At 34.4% G+C, this 24,058-nt stretch overlaps 1 protein-coding gene, 1 long non-coding RNA gene and 1 other non-coding gene across 3 annotated transcripts; 1 reads left to right on the forward strand and 2 right to left on the reverse strand.

Moving 5' to 3' along the window:
• Positions 1-1,639: 1,639 nt before the first annotated feature.
• LOC131610548 (uncharacterized) lies at positions 1,640-3,956 on the reverse strand. The gene is made up of 6 exons (XM_058882521.1): positions 3,630-3,956; positions 2,671-2,706; positions 2,381-2,582; positions 2,220-2,298; positions 2,018-2,135; positions 1,640-1,896 (listed from the first exon to the last, which is right to left on the reverse strand). The coding sequence occupies exons 1-6, from the start codon at positions 3,797-3,799 to the stop codon at positions 1,872-1,874; spliced, it is 630 nt and encodes a 209-aa protein (XP_058738504.1). The 5' UTR covers positions 3,800-3,956; the 3' UTR covers positions 1,640-1,871.
• Positions 3,957-7,213: 3,257 nt separating this feature from the next.
• LOC131615431 (small nucleolar RNA snoR69Y) lies at positions 7,214-7,312 on the forward strand. The gene has a single exon (XR_009287843.1). It is a non-coding gene; the product is annotated as a small nucleolar RNA snoR69Y (small nucleolar RNA).
• A 3,609-nt stretch (positions 7,313-10,921) lies between these two features.
• On the reverse strand, positions 10,922-15,105 carry LOC131610552 (uncharacterized). The gene is made up of 3 exons (XR_009286527.1): positions 14,543-15,105; positions 14,183-14,294; positions 10,922-14,045 (listed from the first exon to the last, which is right to left on the reverse strand). It is a non-coding gene; the product is annotated as an uncharacterized LOC131610552 (long non-coding RNA).
• Positions 15,106-24,058: the final 8,953 nt, after the last annotated feature.

Raw genomic sequence — 24,058 nt, forward strand, 5'->3', positions numbered from 1 at the left:
ATCTTGTAGAAGTTAAAACAAACTTTGCGGGGAGATTTAAACTCGGTTACCATTTTGATTTTTGTTAGCACAAATTATACTATAAAAACATTTTCACACCGGCACCAACATCAACACTTTTGTTTCTTCATGGAGTATGATTGCGCAAACCCCTCTTAATGTGGCAGACATTCTTAGCTTGTCAATTTCATGGGTGAGGCTCTGATCCCTAATTGAGCATATATTTTTCCAAAAGTATCTCTGGAAACTCCAAGTTCTTGTTTCAATGTTAAGAGTGAGAGCAACATCACTGATGTTGAGCACCACAATTTCTTGTTGTATTGGTTCATCAAGTGTGTATTGTCCTTCTGAATGATGAAAAAGAACCATTTCTTAGACCTCCCTCTTTCTTTTACTACTCCATGGTTCATTATTCGTCTCTAGAGGTGAGTCTCTTATTCATTATCACATTTAGTCTTGGACTGTCATCTCGGCTGCCAACTGTTCGGTCATCAATTTTTGAGGGTCATCATGAGGGAGCATATATAATTGGGTCTTTATTTTAAGAGCAACACATTAAGTGAGAGACACCACATATTCACCCAAAATTTTAAGGTGATAAGTATATGGGTTCTCCCACTTATAAAGTGTTCAATCTCCACTTTTTTGTTCGATGTGATGTGAGACTTCCACCTCACACTTGTTACTCAACACTTCCAACTCACAGTTGTTTTTCTCAACACCGACGACTACATTCATTACATGGTACAGTGGGTAGGGTTCCAATCATTTTAAAACTCGACATCCTTGGCTACAGGTTGAATTCCTGCAACACTTGTTGCTCGACTATGACTGCGGTCACTAGTCTGAAGATGAGTTTTATAGACTATCATATTGTTCGTTGGCTCGCCAGTACAGGTGCAAGGTCCATTCCTTGGTGAAGAGATTCATTTGACAATTAACCAAACATTTTTTATTAATTAGTGCCTTTCGATGTGGGATGCCATGTTTTCAGGCTAGCAAAATGTTTCTTGTGTTTCATTGGAGCTCGTGTTTTCCTTGGAGTGGACATGACTTCTGCTCAAAAGGATTCCTGTAGTGAGTGATTCCACTCTGTAGTAATATAATTTGTTGTATCTCCTTACCTTTCTTACCTGTGCCATATTGAATTTGCTTGTCGCTTTTTATTTGCCCTTACAAGTTCAAAGGGGATTCAAATAAAAAGGTTTGATCAGTTACTTACCAATTTAGTCTTAATGTGTTGGAATAAAATAACAATAAATTATGACAATATTTCAATGCACTCCTTAATCAGAAAGCACCTTTTTTTTTTTTGCCAAAATTTGAGTTTTTCTGGAGGTACAGTTTAAAATGGTAAATGTTAGAAAAAACTTCAAAATAATTCAATTAAGAGAAGGTTCTGTAGACGCACCTACGGAACAAATCAACGTTAAGTAAAAAAAATGTGCTTCCAGAGATACACCTCCGGAAACAGATGGTACTTTTGGAAACGCGTGCATGAGAACCCCTCTCACCCCAGGGGTGAGTTAAGAGATTCTCTAAGTTATGGTAGCCAGTAATCCTTCAATTTAAAGGAAACAATTTTGACTAAAGCAGTTTGAGTCAATAAATTTAAACCCTGATGATATCAACAGTTTCAGTATGTTCAAGGTGATAAATTGGCAATTGTTTAGACAACTTTTGTGACCAAATAAATTGATATATATGATTCAAGAATTACATGTGTGCTTTAATGCGAATATCAACACTTTTTTAGCCAATCAGTTTGTGTGGTTACATTTTGACAAACATTTCATTTCTTTGTAGTGACCTACAGTTACAACAAATGTTGTTTCCTTTGCAACAATATGCAGTGGCAAATAGAAGAGAGTTCAGAGAATGAATTCATGATTATTCCTGTGGACAGAAGAAAATGAATAAGAAAAATCAGCAAATCCAAAAAAATCGGCAGTGGAAACAAAAAATTGGCAAATCCAAAAAATATGATTAATTATCTTATCATATCAATGTCACTTACATTTTAGGATGCAAGTACTGCTCCACAGTGATAGGTTTTGGACCACCAAACCAATCAATCAAAAATATTTTTTCAATTTCCAATTTGAAGAACTGAAAATCATGATCCTCTGGCCAATCTGTAAAACATCGCTAGGAGTTAGTATGAATCAGTTCTTAACAACCAATATTTACAATCATTCACATGATTTATTAACAATTACCCATCATCTCAGAATGCTTGGAAAACAAGGCATTTCTGGAAAATTCGGCTTCCTCTGACTTTTCATCAACCAATTTCAGCTGAAACACACAGACGAAATCAAATTTCCAAGTAAATAACAAAAGGAAATGCAAAAGTATTCGTCTGTTCTCACACACAAACCTTCCCTGTAAGAGTAATTTTCGAACAAGTAGGATTCTCGGGATCGATTTTTCCACAGGTCCCAAGAGGGTACTCGCTGACTGTGAAGGAAACTCTTGCATCTTTTAATGCATGTCTTGCTGTTGGGTCTAGAGTAGTTAAGTAGAAGTATGGGATGCCGATGCCTTGGTTCGGTAGTCCATCACTAAATGATACCACATTGCTGCGTATAATCAGATGTGATGGTCATTAATATTATACAGCAGAGTCAATTTCAGTTTAAAGAAAGGAATTGTATAAGCAATGCTTACCCAAAGGGTGCTCCATCCAAATCAGTTGAGATAGTACTGCAAAGAAACAATAAGCTGTTTAAGCAAATTTCAGTATGAAACCAGAAAGCAGTATTAGAGGGTATAATTTATGTCTATGTTTGGATGCCCGGTAGGTTTCCGCTACTGTACGTTCAAAGGCATTTCCACCGAGTTTTAGAGAAGCAGCTATATGTAGCTTGTAACTAACGCGCGGTATGACTGTGATATTTCAGTAACTCCAAACATAGGCTATATGATTTCATGTTCAACTTTGCACCTATGAATATCCAATCTTCTACTAGCAAACCTACATATAGATTTTTCTCCCTTATTAGTTCCTAAGGAGGATTAAGGATATGTTTGGATTGGTATATAATCAAATTTCATTGTTTGGATTTGCAAATAGAGGGAGCGTAACTAAACATGATGAATCTATTTTATCTTATTTCATCAAAATCCTTCAATTTTCATTCCTGGAATTTAGAGTATACGCAATGTAATGAACTAATTTGTTCCGTTTCCTTCGATCAAATTATAAAAAATACACATCCAATGAAATGAAATCTCGGTTATATTCTGCTCCGCTTCATTCCATCATGTATCATTCTGCTCCGCTCTCTTTTAATTCATTACTCTAAACATAGCCTAAAAGAAATAATAGAACTCAAATTGGTCCTCACAAAAAACACAAGACCTAATTGGTGCTTAAAAAACATGGAAAAACACAAATTTGACAGTAAGAATTTCAAATGTTAGTCAAATTAGTCCATCACAGAGACTAAGAAAATCATCATAAAAATTGACTAATTCAATCAAAAAATTTAAAGAATAAACTACCAAAAAAAAAAAAAACAAAGTGAAAAGTCAAACGGAACATGAATATAAATTCAACAAGAGTCAAACAGAATTGAGGTGATGAAAATAAAATCAGTAACAAAGAAATTCGAAGAGAGAAGCACCTTAAGACGCCCCAGAAATTGAAAGAGATCAACCAACGAGCAGTTGCAACAGCATCCTTTGGATCAGGTTTTGTTGAGATCGAAAGCAATCGGCCTTGCACTACACAAACGTGGGAACACGAGAAGAACAATAAGACGAAAGGGATAACACAGAACAAGAAAACCTTCATTTTGATTATGCTCAAGTCCAATTTTCTTCTTATTCTTCTACTCTCTTACGCTCAGGATGAAGAGAAATATATATAGGAGACAAATTTAAAGGAAACCCGATGGTTTTTTTTTTTTTTTTAATGAAGCATGGATACTATGCCACTGTTTCCGCTGAATGTATATCTGTTTAGTATTGATATGCTAAAGATATGTCCTTGATTGATAAGTACATATTGAAATATCCAATTTTTTATTTCAAAAATAAATTTAAAATTAGATATATGGTAAGCTGTCTCCATATTCATCATAAATACCTTAATTTATTGAAGTACTCTTTTCTTTTCTTTTTTTTCAATAAATGAATGTTAAAATTTTCTCATTTTTCAATTTTAATCACAATTTTTATTTATGTTAAGAGGGGTGATTGGTGGTGATGACTAGTGATGGTTTATGGTAGTCGGAATGATGGTTAAATTGGAAGTCGATAGTGGTGAATGATGGTCAGATTGGTGATCAGAGGTGGATAAATTTGTTAAATGAGAATGATTAGAGTGGTGGTTGATGATGGTCAACATGGTTGTTGAGATCGATTGTGGTTATTAGGGTAGATGATGATGACCAACATGATAGTTTGTTGGGGTTAAATTAGATAAATGGGATAAAATGATAATCTTAGTTGGTGGTCAGAATGGTTGGTGGTAGTCGGTGGTGATTAAACTATTGATTAGAATAATGAGTGGTATGAGTGTTGGTTGTTGAGGGTCGATGGTGGTCAAAATAGTTAATGATGGTCGAAGTAGTGGCCAAAATATAGATCAAAATATCATTAAAGCAGTGGTTAGAGGTGGTCAGAATGGTGGCCAATAGTGACTTTCACCAGTGGTTTTAACCAAGGTCGAGAAAGAAAAATCTCTGATTGCCATGGAGGGAGTGGGTGCATGACTAACGACGCGATCACTTTTAACGCAACCATTTTAATAAATAATGTCACAGGAAGAGTTATCATGATAAGTTTCCCTATCAAGACAATCACTATAAAACCTCTCTGACTCATAACGATTAGGCACATTTATAATAATCGAGGCAGAATGGCTATTAAATAAAATGTTGGAGTCTAAACAAGTAAATGTTTCTACTCTAATTAAAAGAGAGGAACCATTATTCCCATAATCACTAGAGAGGTATACAAAATAATTATTTATACAAATCATTGCGAAGATAAATACTGAATATGAGAAAATAAGCTCAGTGTAAGAATGGTACAAGAGGAGAATGGAAGTCGGCGGATAGAGTAGAGGTTAAATGCATAATACAAAAGCTCAATTCTGAAGAAGGCAAACGTTCATGCAAAAAAATTATTCTCATAAAAGGGAAAACTGACTTTCAAGAAAAGTGTAAAATTCACCCAAAAAGCTAAGAAACTCTTATATAAGTAGAGCAAGTACCGGCTCAAATTAAAGGGAAAACATAAAGTTAAAAGTCAACAACCAAATTTCACTTTGGAAACATAAATGAACTTAAGTGCAATCGAATGTCCTAGAGAAAAGCACCACACCTTAACTTGCAAGCCAAATGGCATGTGCCTAAAAATTGATGAAACGTCTGAATGATGAGAAATACACTTAATGTACTTGTTTCCCACTACTTCTGCCACTGCCTCGTGGCCTTCCCACTTCTTCTTACGGTTTGCTTTGGTAATAACATGTCAGCCACAAATTTTAAAAGACTTCCCGAATGAAAAAAACAGCCGACAAGCCTTGGGTAAGATGATTTGGACCGTCCAAAGGCCAAATACGCATAACATCCAAATATTCAGCACAATAAGTCAAAGCCAACAAAAATTATTCAACATATATAATTAACACACGTAAGACTTAAGATACACTTTTAATCTCATAATTTTACTTTAATCATCTTGGACTCTGTAACTGACTTAGGTTTTTAAGTACTAAATTGCGGTAACGCTCACCGTTGCGGTTACACCGCAAGCTTTGATTATAAATTTGTGTCCTTTTTCAAAGCCACTATTTAAAAATATAAGTGAAAAAGCTTGTGTGAAATTGTGAAGTAGGGCGAGAAACACTGAGGAAAACTATACGGGTAGCTTGACTCTGGTGACGACACACTTGTAACCACGAGCTAATTGACGAAACAAGACACATTTGAAACGCATGTTGTAAGCAAAGTTGTAGTGGCAAGTGCAACAAAGTGACTGTGAGCGATGTGACGACAACAATGAGGCTATGAGAGAAATGGCAATGTGGCAATGACGATATCATCACGCGAACTATATGAATGACGATGTAACAGTATCAGCTTGTAAAGATGAGCAAGTTGTCAAAATGAATTGATTTTGAAATACAAAGAAGACATATGAGAGCTTAGAGTTGAAATTGTTGTTTTTGAGTTGAAAAGTTATTTTGAAAAGAATAAATTTGAGAGGTTATGTGTTGTGGCCAATAAATAGGACCGACAAAGGATAAAGCAAAAATTTAGTTAATTTAGTGATGAAGGAAGAGGATAGAAGAAGACCATTTTACTTTTTGAAGGGAGTAAGAGAAATGTAATTGTTTTTAAAAAAAAAAGATTTTATTTTTTTTAATAATACAATTTTAATCAATATATTTGTAGAGGAAAAATCTTAAGAAAACCTAACAAACACTTTAGAAAACAATTATAGTGAATGGTCTTCTCACTTTTATTCTAATAAATCAAAACTATCCATTTAATGGATCACATAATTTTTTTGAATATTATAATTTTAAATAATTATATAAACATGAAACTAATTAATTCTTTTTTATATAAAAATAATTTCAAAAATATTTTTTTTTAAAAAAATTAGGTGATTTTAAATATATTTTAATCTTCAATAAGGTATATTTATGTTATTTGATATCAAAATTAATTTTTTAATTAAAAATTAAAAACTTTTACTATTTATATTTTGTATAAAAACATTATTTAAAAAAATGATTTAAGGTTAAATTAAACTGAGTCTTAATTGAGTTTTCACTATATACATAAGCTTAATTTTTTATTAAGAAAAAATTAAAAGTAGTAAAATTGGATTTGTGACAAAATATGAAATATTGAATTTTTTGGTTTGAAACTATTTGGGCCTGAGAAAATAATAGAATGGGCTTTGGTTCTCAGAAAATCCATATATTCTGTTAACCCTAGCAACGTGTCACTATTCTCTTTAAATATCTCACCCACCGTTCTTCTTAACAACACAAAAGTAAAGTAATGTTCCCCTTTCGTTTCTACTAGCTTTTAGTTTTTGTTCGATATTTTGTATTGTGTGTTGTTTTCGTTTGAATCAGTATATGTTTTTAATCAAGAAAATCATGGTTGAGGGTAAGAACTTGGTGTCTTGTTTTTCTTCTCTACCTGGTTTTCATGGTTAAAGAAATTTACTGGTTCATATTTTCATGATTTGCGATGATGATAATGTGTATCCCAGCTCATTATGAGGCTTTTTTGTAAGGCCTGGGAATTGAATCTTCCACACATTTATCTGAGCTGCTTATTTAATTTTTCTGAAACCCTAATTTTGTTGTCTCTATTTTATTAAATTATGTCAGGGTAAAATTATTAGGTGTGCAGTTTTTTTCTATTCGCTAGTTTATAAGTTTAAATCCTTATTTTTTAATCATAAAATAAATATTAAATTCACTTTTTCCAAGATTTTTGATTTAACATAGAACCGTTTATAAATTATTTTATTGAAAAACAAAATTTTAAATGAAATCGTTTCATCATACTTGTTAGATTTGAAATTCATGAAAATATGTCAAATTATGATTATTATTAAAAAAAAAAAAGAAACACCCATTTTATTATTGAAGCTATTTTCATCGGTAGTTATTATAAAAAATTAATATTGCAACGTTGCTTAACAAAAACAACAGAATATATTCCTAATAATCAGTGGCACTTTCGTATAACTGGCCACCGATTATAAACAGATCTCCGTGAAATTTTATATTTAATTTTTATTTGATGTCAATTTAATTTTTGTTTTTTTAACACCAAAGCAAGATTAATTTTTTACTTTAAACATATTATAAGGTTTAATTTATTTAATTAATTTATTTCTTGCTCTTTACTTTTAAAAAGTTTTTATTTAAAATATTGTAAAAATATTACCATTAAATACTAATATATTTAATTGAAGATCAACTCATTGATTGTGAAATAATTTATTAGTTTTAAATGAAATTTTATTTAATTTCTAAATAAATACGTTTACCAAGTAAAGAGAAATTAAAAAAATATAGAAAAGATTGTTAAATATAAAAAACATCTTTTAGATATAATCTAAAGAAACAAAATTTAATTTAAATAAATAAAGATAATCTAAAAAAATAAAATTTAATGTAAATAAATAACTGTGAAAGTAAGAAATCCGATGGGTCTCTTAAACACCATGCGAAATTTCAATTTTTCTCTTTAGTAGGTTAATAAAAAAAAAATACATTGTGTAAATAATGTTGGTCATAATATAGAATACATTATCAAAGTAACATAAGTAACATACATCACCAAAGTAATACAAACATAAAAAAAATTACAGAGAGACATCACTATTGCGTGCCGAATATCATCATGTTGCTCTCCTTTGTCTCTGGCCCTGCCTGCCTCTGTGCCACCACGCCCTCTCCTGACTCTGCCTCTAGCGTCAAGTGTCTCACCAGTCCTAGCACAATTTCTACGGTACAAAATTGCATCCTCTGGCAGCCTAATCATAACATCCACCACACGTCTCTCCTCAGATTCCTCGGGAAATAAAACATTTGTAATGACTCCTAGGCCCGTGTCAGCTATCTGATGACACCAGGAAGAAGATCTTGAGTGTGGTTCAACTCAGTCTAATAAGCCTGCAGAATCTCCCCGTGAGTTAGTCTGGGCAGATCTCCAGGTGCAACAGAAAGCATGTACTTGTGACACTCTGTAGTGCCAGATAATGTATCCCTCAATGCAGCTCCAATCGCTCTCTGCTTTCGTCGCCCGAGCCTCCTCAAGAATCACGTGATGCTCCAAGTCTGTAAAAATTTCATCTAATGCCGACATGTCATGAAAGATTATAGGATCGCGAGGTATCGTCTATGCACAGTTAAACTGACGCATGACACGCTCCGAAAGATAACGTACAATAATGGTTGAGTTGGCGGCCAATCATCCAGAATACAGTGCTATCTCATCAAAGGGGACACAAGAAGAAAATTTAAATAAATATTAAAACTTGAAATGTATACTTGATGTTGACAATGTAGGCCCACGGGAGGAAGAAATTTGAAGTTGAGAGGTTAAAAGTGTTTAAAAGTTGAGAGTTTAAAATGAGGACAATTGGGGGGGGGGGGGGGGGGGGGGGTCTGACGCGAGTTATAACATTAAACACTTTCGTAGATGCATTTACGAAAGTGTTTCGTATGTGCATCTATAAAATAAAACAACACTAAACAAAAAAAATGCTTTCAAAAATATATCTACGATGTTGGAGGACATTTTTACTATTTCATTAGTGCGTGAGAGATAAATGTGGTGTGATAAAATATTGTCTAAATTTATAATTGGTTTTAAATAAAATTCTATAAACTCTTTTAGATAAAATTAGAAGTAATAATTTATTTGAAAATAAAAATTTTATACTTCAAATAAAAACAATGTTTAGTAAAATAAAATATATATTTTAATAATTGTACCGTGTGAGAAAATAATACAATAAATATGTAATATTTGATTACATGGTTAAAAGTATACTATTTAAAATAGATTTATCGTTTAGCTATTGTAGATTGCAATTTTTGAATTTTGAAGCATTTAACCACATAATATCTCGAACTCATTTATTCCTGACACTCCATAGGGCGTTATTTTCTATACATATAAATAAGGGTCATGCTAACATGTGCCTTAAGGGCACATGTTAAGGATACATTGAATGCACGCGTTCCAAGAAAATATTTCTATAAATATCTCATTAACTTGTGCCCTTAGGGCACATGTTAGCTTTTCCCTATAAATAGTTGTAAGTATATAGTACTTTATATTTAGTCCACCGATGAATTAAATATAAAATACTATATACAATACATTATAATTTAGTCCACTGATGGTAAATAAAATAAAATAAATATTAAATACAGTTGAAAAACATCATTCCACTAATATTATAGTTTTAAAAATTGATTTTCTAACTTGTAAGTACAATATATTAATAAATCATTATATATATTACAGGATCAAATGACATAGCAACGGGGCAGACCTCACGCAAATCCAAATATCCGTTCCCCGCCTCAAACTCAAATGAGATGAAAAACTAAAACGCAAATCTGATCCAAACGGATTCGGATATTCCCACTCTCCACCATCCACGTTCATCTCTCCATGAATCTATTCACCATATTAAAACTAAATACTAAATCTTATTGCGCATTACACAAATATCACAAGGATCCAACCAGCCTCCTATACTAAGTTGGATCAACATCTTGCTCATCCTCATTATTTGACAACTACAACCTCGATTCATTCGAAGTAATAACAACATTACAATATTCCATTTCGAAAGCTCACTCTTAAACTTATAAATGCATTTTTCATCATTGTCCGTGACCAACAAATCGTCAACGTAAAGGCAAAAAATTATCACTAGTTCATTTGTATCTTCTTCACACCTACACACACTTCTTAAAGCTAATATCCTTTAAGAAACCATTCATCATCTTGTTCCAAGCTCTTGTAGGTTGTTTTAAAATGTACAACACTTTCTTTCACTTGTAGAACTTTGATTGGTTTTTCACAATAAAACTAAATGGTTATTCTACATAAACTTCCTTTTCAAATGGTTCATTCAAACCATACTTTTTACATGGACTTGATAAATGGACCAATTGTTGTTATTTGCAATACCAACAACTAGATTAATGGTTTCCTTTCTAGCCACCGATGCAAATACCTCTTCAAAGTCTATGTCTTTTCTTTGCAAAAATTCCTTTGCAACTAATTGAACCTTAAGCTTGATTATTCACCCTGGGATGTGCTTCACTTTGTACACCCATCTTACACCAACTGACTTCGTTCTTTCAAGTAGATTAACCAACTCTCAAGTCTTATTCTTCTCGATTGATTCCAACTCCTTCATAACACAATTTATTTTGGATCACTCAAAACAGCTTCGACTTTGGACATCAGTGCAAAATAGATTTATTGAGTAATTAATGTATCCGGTGTACATAAAAGAGAATATTTGCTTATAATTATTGAGTAATTAATGTATCCGGTGTACATAAAAAAGAGTATTTGCTTATAATAATAGCCAGAAGGAGTATGTTCTAATGACACTTAGAGCACAAGTAGAGAACTTCTGTAAAGTTGAACTTTAATTTGCAGCCGAGAGAATTCAAATCATTCTTCAAGTTGTCGTAGCTATTTAGTAAAATCTCTTACAATCCAATGGACTTCAATTTTCTCAGAATATATTTTTTTGTAAAATCTCTTACAATTCATTGCTTATTATAGGTTCGGTCTGTTGTGAATATTATAAATTTGGTCAGTTGTGAATATTTAGCAAATTCATTCACATCAATCAGAAAGCTTAATGGTTAATCAACTTGTTGGCTATGCATCCGGAACGAATACAACTATTTGAAAGAAGACAGGAACTTGTAAAAAAAGACACAGAAAAATATATGAACTGAGATGATATACATATGAGATAATATTATCCTTCCCTTACCAATGGCATAGACGTAGGGGTGGTAAAACTGCCTCGGCCAACAGGACATTGTCCATTTTAACCACACTTTTTTGCAGGGTGTGGCATAATTTTAGGCCCGCTCCGTGAAATGTGTCCATCCTACCTCACCACCTCACCCCGTTTTTTGCAGACTTTTTACGGGTGCTGATAATAGCATAGATAAGTTTAAAAAGTGTGGTGTCAATAGGCCCGCCTCATCCTCATTTTTTTTGGAGCAGACAAAAGTTTTAAGATCCCACTCTCATATATGCCAGTCCCGTGCTGTTTTTTGAAGACTTTAGCGGAGCGGACCTAATCAGGTTGGGGCACCCCTAGTACATGCTCAAGCAAAATGCCGTCAATTTGGCAGAGGAGGTTCTTACAAATATCACATAAACAGTAATAGCTCCTATCCAAAACCTTTCACCTTGAATACAATGCTTGCATAAACCCCAAAGCTTCCACATACCATATATTCTCCTATTATCGCTGTGAGTATGCACAAAGAAATCATAATGAATAAATATGTGCATGATTACTGTAATTAAGACACCTCACAAAAAACATGAATTAACACAGAGTTTCTAGCTACTGAGCAACGTGTGTACCAAGCTCGATGAGATCTACATAGGAACGAAGATAGAAGTCCCTTACTCTGGTTTAAGCAAAGAGATAGATTCTAGAATCTTGGCTGTTCTTAGATAATGCAAGACACTACATTTACAATTTCCAAGAGATTAAAATACAAAGAATCAGCCGAAGCACAAAGGATACATAACCGAGTAGAAATCCCCATCAAACCAATGTTAGTGATATCAAAACAGTGTGTTTGTTATGCACTAAGAAATATGTGGTGTTCTATGCAGCAATAACAAAGTAATTCCAGCAAGTTATTCTTCCTTACAAAACTGTGACGGAGATGTCAATAAAAAGGAAGTGTAATTTTACAAACCAAGACGAGGTCAGCGGAACAAAGTGATTCCCCCAAGCTATTCCTCCTGTACAGAAGAGTAAAGTAACCAAGACTGCACATAAATAAAATAGAGATTCTTAAGAATCAGTTAAATTCAAAAAACAAAGAAAGATGAAAACCAACAATATAAAAGAGGGCGCCAAGCTTCATGAATTCCTCATCTTCAGTACATTCATGATACAAAACAAACTCCAATACTGCCAGGATACACCTTCATGGACTGTCTCTTCCTTCTCTCCCAAGAATCAATTAAACTAAAAAATCAAGGATAAATAGAACAAAGAATGGTGAAAACTAACTGAACAAAGAGTAAGCCTCTTGAATTCCTCATCTTCAGTGCAGGCATAAAGATATACTCAAAAATATTGTATGCTTTAATGTTCCAATTCCTGATATAAAACCACAAACTCCAATACCTATCAGGACACACCATCAGAGAACAAGTATCCTCAATCCCAAAACAAACACATTGTAAGAACGTGACTAGATTTATCCAAAATTGAATGGAAAGTATGATAACCTCTGCTTGCTACAGGCCACAGAACACCAAAAATTCATCATGTCTCTCCCCTATAACAACCACAGAGAAAATTCCTCGGATAAGATTTATGTAATTGCTGAGTACCAATAAAAAAGATGTAAATACAAAGTATCTTTCTTAGTAGAGAGCTGACCTAATTTATACATGTTAAATAGGAATTACAAATATAAACAATTATTATTAGGCTAATTCTAAGCATCACATTAATGGAAATAATATCATTGACTAACAGCAACACAATCAACAAAATATGATGGTTTTTACATCCAATCTACAAGATCTTGTACTCAATATGACACATCACAATTTAAGCTACCTCCTAATACAGAGAAAGCCCTTACTTAGGCCATTGTAACAGAAGATATTGTTTTATGAGTATAAATGTAAAAGAATTTCATCTCACCTAACCAACTTATCCAAAATTCCTCATTTTTGGAAGGGTGCAGTTACCCCTAGAATCTTGCATGCTCTAAACGAGAGTAAAATTCATGTTAAGAATACAGAAACTCAAAGGGAAGAATTACGTATTATGGAAAATGCAAACTTCTATCCCAAAGATGATAGGAATCAAACGTGTCCGATGAAACAAAATACTGAGCTGTAAAGAATTCATAATACGAGTAGAGATCACCAAATTGAAACACACATCGAGATATCATTATGGTTCATACCCTTGTTGATTCAACCATAGAAGGAGAGTAGTACAAAGCAGAAGAAATACTCCTCTCCAATTTTTCCGCTTCGGATGACGAATTAAAAAGTAGCAGTATGATTACAAATCTTTATGTAGTATATCAAAACCCACATAACACTTACTCTGTCAACACATGATAGATATACAAAAAATTATGCGGTGACAAATGGGTCGTAGAAAAAGAACCATGAAGAAAGAAATAATAATAGCATAATTCATCAAATCCCCAAGTCGCAGATCAAAATAACAAAGAGAGGCCCACAAAGCTATCTAACTTCATGTAGTGCATCAAAATCCATGTAACTGTTACTCTGTCAACACAATGGATATTCAAAATGTTACGTTGTGACAAACGAGTTGTAGAAAAAGAACCAAGAAAAAAGAAAGAATAATCGCATAATTCTTCAAACCACCAAGTCACAAATTAACATAACAAAGAGAGACCCACCAAGCTGCCCCAACTTCTCCGTGTCAGAATACAGATCAAAATAAAAGGAATACTGATGGTAGGAATCCCTAAGGCTGAACTTTTCCATTAAACATCAACGTAACTTTCTCAACTGAAACAGCCAAGTGCGAACCATTAAGGAGTAAATCAAGAAGTCTTGCAATAAGAATCTGAAGAAATGAAAATAATTCACAATTCATGTAGAGGCTTGATTTAGATATCCACAAATCAAATCGCCGCTAAATGGTTAAATGCACATCTCAATATTTTATTTTTGAAAGCATAGCTCAATAAAGAATTACAGCCGAAAAATAATTGAAAATTTATATTTAAGAGCAAAGCTCAATAATCTAAACAAACCTCAATGTCAAGAGACTTAGAGACCATAGTAACCAAGGAAAAAAAGGAAGATAGAACCGAGGAAATACCTCTTTTGCAATACCAATGAGGAAAATAACATTTCAAGAAATATAAGCTCTCATAATCAATATAGAAATACTAAAACAAAAAGAATTTACTAGAGATCACATAACTCAAACAAATGCGGCAGAAAATTAGATTTGCAATTCAATTTGTATATTCTATGAACAGGGCCCAAAATAAAAAATAGTATAGGATAGATCATTGAAGAAATCTGATTTATCTGAATTTTCCTCTTACCCATTGTATTAAGTATATCACCAAGCATTCTAGATATCCAAACATCAACTCGCTGCAAGAGCAGACACATATCCCACCAATTGTCAAAAAAAAAAAATAGATGGACGTGTATTGCAAAAAAAAATGACAATCAAATTCTAAACACAAAAATTAACGTTGTCAAATTACACTAGGGGAAACAAAGACCCCGCTAAATCCAAAGACTAGAAACATGTCTTAACTAATGTTTGTGATAGTTTTCAAATTCTACACTACATTCATAGCCTATCTGTCAGAATATTATTCTGTCAAGGATACAAAACCAGAATTTGTGTTTTCTCTGTTCACTTTTCATTGATCTGATGCTATCCATATATATTACATAAGTCATAAATGGCATTAATAATACAAATATTCTAATTCCTATAATTTATATATAATTAGACAGCCTAACCTATCTTCAGCAACTAACATCAAATATAGTTATAACAAAATCACTGCAATAAGTATTCCTTATTGACATCCCCCCTCAAATTGATGCGGTCGGTCAAGAAGCATCAATTTGCTGATAAGAAACTGATGTCGAGGTCGAGGTACAGCCTTAGTGAAGATATCTGCAAGTTGAAGTTGCGATGTGACATGAGGAAGAGATATAACATGATTGTCCAATGCTTCTCGAATTGAATGACAATCCACCTCAATATGCTTTGTGCGTTCATGAAAAACTGGATTAGTAGCAATTTGAATAGCACTAGTATTGTCGGCAAAAAGTGGTGTGGCTGTATGTTGAGGAAAACCGAGCTCAGCCAAAAGTCCACGAAGCCAAGTAATTTCAGAACAGGCTGTAGACATTGCTCGATACTCAGATTCTGTTGAAGACTTAGAGACGCGAGACTGCTTTTTACTCTTCCACGAAATCAACGCAGGACCAAGAAACATGCACCAACCAGTAACTGATCTTCGTGTATCGGGACAACCGGCCCAGTCTGCATCACTATAACCAATCAAACTAAGAGGCTGCCGAGCAGGAAAACATAGGCCGCGTGTAGATGTGCCTTTCAAGTACCGTATGATGCGACGTACTGCAGCTAGGTGAAGATGGCGGGGAGTGTGCATATATTGACTCACTTGCTGAACTGCAAAGGAAATATCGGGGCGAGTAATGGTCAAATAATTAAGGCTACCGACCAGCTGCCGGTATAACAAAGGATCAGATAATTGATCACTTTCATCACGACGATATTTCACATTAACCTCTAGAGGAGTATCCACTGGTGTGGCTGAAGTTAGGCCCGCCAAAGAAATCAAATCTTCAGTATATTTATGTTGATGGAGAAAAATTCCCTGGGAATTAGAACAAACCTCAAGCCCTAAAAAATAATGAAGACCCCCTAGATCTTTCATATGAAAAGAAGCCTGAAGTTGTTGCTTAATGTGCTGGATCGCGACATGATCAGAACCGGTAATAATCATATCATCAACATAAATAAGTAGAAGAACAATACCATTTAATGTGCGATGAATGAACATGGATGAGTCAAATTTACTCTGAGTAAAAGAAAAACCGAGTATAGTAGTTCGAAACTTTTCAAACCATGCTCGTGGAGCTTGTCGTAATCCATATAGAGAGCGTTTGAGCTTGCACACCCCTTCAGATGAGGAAGGCAGCCCTGGAAGAAGGGTCATATAAATATCTTCTGCCAAGTCTCCATGAAGAAATGCATTCTTCACATCCATTTGGGTAAGTGGCCATCCTTGAGAGGCAGCAATAGTCAAAATGGTTCTAATACTAGTCATTTTCGCGACCGGTGCAAAGGTCTCATCATAATTCACCCCATACTCTTGTTTATTGCCTAATGCAACCAATCGGGCTTTGTAACGATTAAGAGTACCGTCTGAATTCAACTTTACCGAATACACCCATTTACTCCCAATAGGCTTAACACCTGGAGGTCGAGGAACAATGTCCCAAGTGAAATTTTCTTGAAGGGCTTGTAGTTCATCGTTCATTGCCGTTACCCAACGAGCATCTTTAACTGCCTGAGAATAACAAGTAGGAATAGGTGTACCAGATAGAGTAGCAGTAAGAGAAATAGGGCTATATTCATACCTATCAGGTGGACGAGACACTCGTTGTGAGCGTCGCAGAGGCGCTGGTGCAGGCTCAAGTGACGGATTAGTGGCGGGAAGGGACAAAGTCGGAGCGCGCCTGACATAAACATGACCTGGTTTAAATCGTTCTATAGGAAGAGAATCATTAGAAAAATCAACAAGATTAACAAAATCAATAGAGGAAGGTTTAGTATTTTGGAAAAAATATTGTTGATCAAAGAATATAACATTCCTAGATATGCGTAAGCGACGAGAGGTGGGATCATAACACAAGAAGCCTTTATAAGTGGTACTATAACCCAAAAATGCACACATAACTGATTGGGCGCCAAGTTTATTTCGTTCAGAAGGTGGAAGATGAACAAAACATACACAACCAAATGTATGAAGATTAGTGTAATCAGGATGTGCATGAAAGAGACGAAAATAGGGAGAATCAAGCCCAAGAACCTGAGAAGGAAGACGGTTGATGAGAAAGACAGCTGTTGACAAAGCTTCAACCCAGAATTGGGGAGGGACAGAGGCAGCCAGAAGCAAGGAGCGCGTAACATCAAATAAATGACGATTTTTGCGTTCGGCGATGCCATTTTGTTGAGGCGTATAGGGACATGAACGCTGAGACAGGATGCCTTTTTGTTGCAAAAATTCCTGAAAAGGATGAGAAATATATTCCCCACCGGAATCCGTACGTAATATCTTAATGGTGGTCTGAAATTGGTTTTCAACGTAAGCCAAAAATTTCTTAAACATTGCAAAAACTTCAGCTTTAGAACGAAGAAAATAAACCCAAGTAAAACGGCTAAAGTCATCAATAAACGTCACAAAATATTTATATTTGGAATGAGATAAAATTGGAGACACGCCCCAAACATCACTGTGAATAATTTCAAAACATTTTTCAGCACGATGAGCATGGAGAGGAAAAGGAAGAGTTTTGCTTTTGGCAAGTTTACACACTGAACAATTAAAAGATGAGTCAACACTGATATTTTTGTGGCCCGATAAACCTGTTTTTATTAAGTGAGACAAAACAACAAAGTTTGGATGTCCTAATTTATTATGCAAATCCGCAAACGGATGTGAGACATCAATACAAGAAAAAGAAAAATTAGAGGAATGAAACTGGAGCGGAAACAATCTGCCTACTTTAGGTCCCTTCGCGATCACTTTCCCCGACACTTGATCCTGCACAAAACAACCGTTACGAGAAAAATTAACATTATAGTTATTATCCACCAATTGGCCAACGAAAATTAAATTAGAGGCAAGTCCTGGTGACACAAATACATTGTTAAAGGAATGATTGATATCACCAACAGCAGAAATAGGCAGAGTGTTACCATCAGCAATTTGAATGTTTTGGGTGCCCTTATAAGCATGGACATTTTGTAAGTGTTTAGGGGATCCAGTCATATGATTAGAAGCCCCTGAATCCACAAACCAAGGTGTTGAAGCACTAGTAGACTTACCATGAATGCCCAAAGCTGATAGAGCTGAGAGAACAATCTGTTGCACCTTCTCCGGAGTCAACGTATCAGATGCATTAGCGATGATAGGAGTAGACAAACCAGCAGCTTGGGTAGTAGCTTGAAAGGCTTGGGTAGGGCGCCGAGCGGGTCTCGTGGGGCACTCAGTAATAATGTGATCACGTTGTTTGCAATAGTTGCAGAATTTCTTACTGCAGTTGCGAGCAATATGACCAAACTGTTTGCAGGAAAAACACTGGACACGCCGCGTATCACGTCTGTCGGCTGTATTTTGGGCTGAATAGGCGACTGTGACAGCATCGGTAGTATTCTGGTCCGGTGACATGCTGTTTTGGGTGAGTAGGCGCTGCTCTTCGCGGAAAAGTTCCCCGACACAAACTTCTAAACTAGGAACTGGATTACGGTTAAGTAAAGCTGCACGAGCCACTTCAAATTCTGCGCGAAGTTTCATAAGAAACTGATCGCGCTTGCTGACTTCATAAATATTTTGAACAGCTGCAAGGGATGTTTTAGGAACATCAGCATGCAAGATCTCAGAATGTTCAGCCCATAGATTTAGAAAACCAGAGTAGTAATCTTGAATGGACAGAGAGCCTTGTCGATAATTTGCAATATCTAGTTCGAGTTGAAAGCGTTTCGCTGCATTATTCTGATCGTATATAACCTTAAGATGATCCCACATGGCTTTGGCGGTCGAGAAGGAGCGCAAATTATTAACCATTTGAGGCTCAATTGAGGCAAGGATCCAAGAAATTATTTGCGCGTCCTTTGTTTCCCATGTATCTAACGCAGCCTTCTCGGTTGGAGCCTTCGAAGCCCCATTGAGATGACCAGACATTCCTTTCCCTTTCACATACATTTCAAATTGAAATGCCCACGAAGGATAGTTTTTCCCAGTAAATCGAACACAAAAATTCTCTCTTTCTTTTTCCGAAGCCATGAAACCAAACAAAAACCAAGAAACAGCGACAAGAAAAAAAAAAACCGAGTGCAGAGAAGACCAAAAGCAGAGAAGGGGACCAAAACAAGAGTCACCCAAAACTAAACAAGAGCCGAACCCCAAAAAAAATCGAAAAACAACAATGTCGAAGAGAACACTTATCAACAAAAATCTGACAGGTTAGATCGATAACCTACTGATACCATGTCAGAATATTATTCTGTCAAGGATACAAAACCAGAATTTGTGTTTTCTCTGTTCACTTTTCATTGATCTGATGCTATCCATATATATTACATAAGTCATAAATGGCATTAATAATACAAATATTCTAATTCCTATAATTTATATATAATTAGACAGCCTAACCTATATTCAGCAACTAACATCAAATATAGTTATAACAAAATCACTGCAATAAGTATTCCTTATTGACACTATCAGCCCTGTAACACAAAGAAAACCATGCCCATGATAATCTCTCCTACAGCCTTCACAGTATGTATTCCTGTGTGAAATCCACGGGGAACTCATGATAGAGTCGAGGAAACTAGATCGTCAATAAAAAATGAGAAATATGAAGAGAACTCATGAATGATTTAAGAATTAGACCTTAAATTAAGACAAAGAAAAGTGAAAAATCTATAGTTGGAGTAGAGATCACCAAATGAGCGATAATGTTTTGGGAGAAAATATTCCTATTCTTATAAATAGCAAATGATAAGAAAAAAATATAACAAAACAGCGCCAAACCAAGCTTTCCGAAATTCTCAAACCTTGGCGCTAGCAGACGAATCTTGTATGCTTCAACATTTAACCTCTTGATACAAAAAGCCCCAACACTATTAGGAGTACAAGTTATAAATCACAAATAACAATCAAAACAATAAACAATAAAAGAATATCATCACTCCCTTTTCAATTTGTACCCGACAAACAAATAGTCAAAGCAAATAACACTTATCCAAGATATCCATTTCCCTTTTAGAACTACCTCTTTTAAGTTCTCTAATTCTCATTCCACATAAGTAACAGGGTTATTGTCCATTTCTACCAACAATGCTTGCATCTTCCCGTAGATTTCAGTGTTACTGGCTTTCTTTCTTATGCTTTCTTTCGCACTTTCAACCTTTTTTTTTCTGATCATCAGACCCTTGAAAACTGTAAGGCTCAAGATGTGCACAGGGGATTGAGGAAGAAAAACAATTGAAGGTGGTAATCCAAGTATTCCACAAAGCAAAGTTTGAAATATTTTAGCCATAACAAAGAATTAGGTATGATTATATTAGTGATGACGAGTTACGTAATTGGTATATATCGATAGATACCATGAATCCGATGTCATATTCATATGCAGAAGGTTTCTTGAGATTGAAATCTTTCTGCTGTGCCATCCCAGAAGCAACACTATGATCAAAGAAGTAAAGTCCTGCTACCATCAAGGCAGGAATAAAAGCAGAACAAATATATGTTACAAATATATGTTGGAGAAACCTTCCCATGTCTTGTGTCATATGATACAATCCATTATTAGTTGATTAACATTTGGCGATTTTAAGAGTAGTTTTTGAAGGAAAAACTAAACTAGGCTTTATTTGAACATGAATTACTTTTATAAGTGTCCAATGGTGTAAAGATGTAGATTCCAAAACAAGACGAGCAGCTAGTCTTTTGGGAATTTAAGAAGGCATTCCTCATTTTGGGAAAGGCAGGGATACTCCAAAACCAGAGTAAAACTCAAGTAACTGATACAAATAGACACAAAACCTTAAAAACTAAAAGAACATATAATTTATAAATAACTAAAGCATGGATGCATAAACAATATACAGGAATGTAAAGTATATACAATCAAAATAAAGATCACAAAATTAATGCCTCGCGAATATATAACACAATCAACAAAAAAAATTATGGGCCATATGTCTTTTTTATTCTTTCAGAGATATGTAACACAAATCATCAAAAGCACTCATCTCTACATCTCCACTTCATCCAACTGAGTCTAAGAAGAAGAAAATACCACCTCTGATTTCAACACTTCAGAAGATGAATCTCATTTTCTAAGTATAAAGACTTTTTAAACCTAATTAAACAGATGCAATGTGATTGAGAAAGAAGGAAACTTTTTAAGTACGCCAAACCCATGTAACACTCAAAGGCTCTTCAGAAATGTGTAAACTTTTTTTTGTCAAGTTATAGATTAAAATCCCAATTTTAGAACATACACTTTGGCGAGAAAAAAGTAGTATTCATGGTAAGAACCCCAAAGGCTGAACTTTCAATTAAACATCAAAATCAAAAGACTTATCCAACCACTACTTATTTCCATACTTCAATTGTCTAGTCCCGGACAAGAGAGGGTATGTTAAAAGTCTCACATCTGATAATATATTGTCTGAAGATCCCTACAAGTCAATTTCGTAGGGTTAAGTTAAGTCCAACTCAAACTCTAATTATATGTATAGTTCATTTGCATGGCGATCAATATTAGAAGCAAATAAAAAACATGAAGACCAAACAACATAATATAAAACAAGATACATGTGTTCACAAAATTACATTTCCTGCAGCACCAGAAGAAAAAAATTAAGAGAAATATGGTTTCAATAGCAATAAAGAATTATTGAAAACCAAAAAGATTTTACAAGAAATCAAAAAATCAGGCTCCATTCCATTGAAAGAAAGTTATTACGATTATTTAAGAATTGTTGAAAACCAGAACTTTTTTTTTTATAGAAAAAACCAAATCAAACTCATGCTCCACTCAATAATGAAAGATAGAGATTATTTTCACAAAAAACTGCCGAAAAACAAATCCACAATTTAATTTGCATGTAATGTGGTCAAAGCCTGAAAATAAAAATATGGAAGACTCGTTGAAGCAATTGATTTGTAGAGGTAGCCTTTGCTCTTATCCATTTAATTAATTGCCAAATGTTAGAGATATCTGAAAACCAACATGCTGCAACAAGATAAACGCATCTCAATAGACATCTGAATACTATTTTACTTTAAAAATTATTTCTTGAATATCAAATGAATAATTGTCCATAAAAAACTATGCATTAAATCAAAGAGAAATTGGAGCAACAATCAATCAAAACCCGAACAACTCATCAATAGCAGCAGATCATTAATTTGTTCAGTGTAGAGGCAGTCATCTCCAATTTCACCCATTCACCAACTTGCTTAACGTCACAAGCCTCTGTTCCATCAAAATTTTGGGTTGAAGCTTTGTCCACTGCTGTTTCCCTGATCAACCGTCTTCTATCTCAAGTTCTAAATTTTGATACACCTTGCTTTCGTCTTTTAACATCATCCCAATTATCATAATATTCACACTTTTGGTTGTGTATGTATTGTTCACTTACTGCCTCTTGAACGTCATTAGAAAAAAGTTCTTGTGTTATGATGTCTCTGCACATCGCATCTGTATTACTCGCAATATGATTTTTTTTATCATAAATTTTTCCCCGTATCTTTCTCCTAATTCTTATGATGTTTCTATTCTTCCCAACTTCCAAGAGGTCACTCGAACTAGGTGCAATTTGATTGAGAAAGAAGGAAACTTTTTACATAGAAAACCCATGTAACACTAGAAGAGTAGAAGGCTCGCCAGAAATGTGTAAACTTATTTACTGTCAAATTAAAGATCAAAATCCCAAATTTAGAAAAAAATAGTATTAATGGTAAGAACCCTTAAGGCTGAAGAATTAAATTAAACATCAAATCCAAGTGGAAATCATAAAAAAAATAAACCAGGAAGAAGTACAATAAGAATCGGAACAAAATAAACCTGGGACTGATTCTACATGATGTTATAGTTTCAAAACACACAACTCTGCATAAGAAAAAAAGAGTCATTTCAGTTTATATTCCAGAATGTTGGTTGTTCTTAGATAACGCATGACACTACATTTACAATTTCCAAGAGATAAAAATACAAAGAATCAGCCGAAGCACAAAGGATACATAATTGAGTAGAAACCACCGTCAAGCCAATGTTAGTGACGTCAAGACAGCGCATTTGTTATGCACTAAGAAATACGTGGTGTTCTATGAAGCAATATCAAAGAAATAACAACCTACAAGAAGAGATTCAATCCTAGGCAATTCACCAGATAAATGAAGGGTGAAAAGCATCCCAGTCCATCGAAGCTGACCAAAATTCTAAAATATATGTTGTAATCTCCACCAAAACTCTCACACCACAACACACCATGCAACATTCTCTATAGAAACTAACAGCCAGAAAACTACAATAAAAAACTATAAAAAATTCAAAGTTTATATTCCTCTCCTAGGGATAGAAATAATTAGGTCACTCATCTATAATATTTGGTAGACGGCCTGATCTGAAAAAATTTTCAATATCTCAAACATAATACATAACACTTAGACCCACAGATGCACGAACCTACATGTCTTAGAAATTTTTTAGGTGAAAAAAGACAAGGATTAACTCAAGAGAAGATCGCCTGTTTCTTACATAAAGCTAGAAGTATAGTTCTCCAAACCAAGTGGCAGGTCAGAGGAACAAAGTGATTACAACAAGCTATTCCAAATTTCTCCATCTAAAGAAAAGCATGCTCATTATGCTGAGAATATAGAACCTTACATCATTGTGACAGAGATGCCATTATGCCAATAATAAAAAAGGAGGAAATGCCCAAATGTAATTTTGCAAACTAAGCA

The sequence above is a fragment of the Vicia villosa genome, linkage group LG6, assembly GCF_029867415.1.
Source record: "Vicia villosa cultivar HV-30 ecotype Madison, WI linkage group LG6, Vvil1.0, whole genome shotgun sequence".
NCBI classification, from domain to species: Eukaryota; Viridiplantae; Streptophyta; class Magnoliopsida; order Fabales; family Fabaceae; genus Vicia; species Vicia villosa.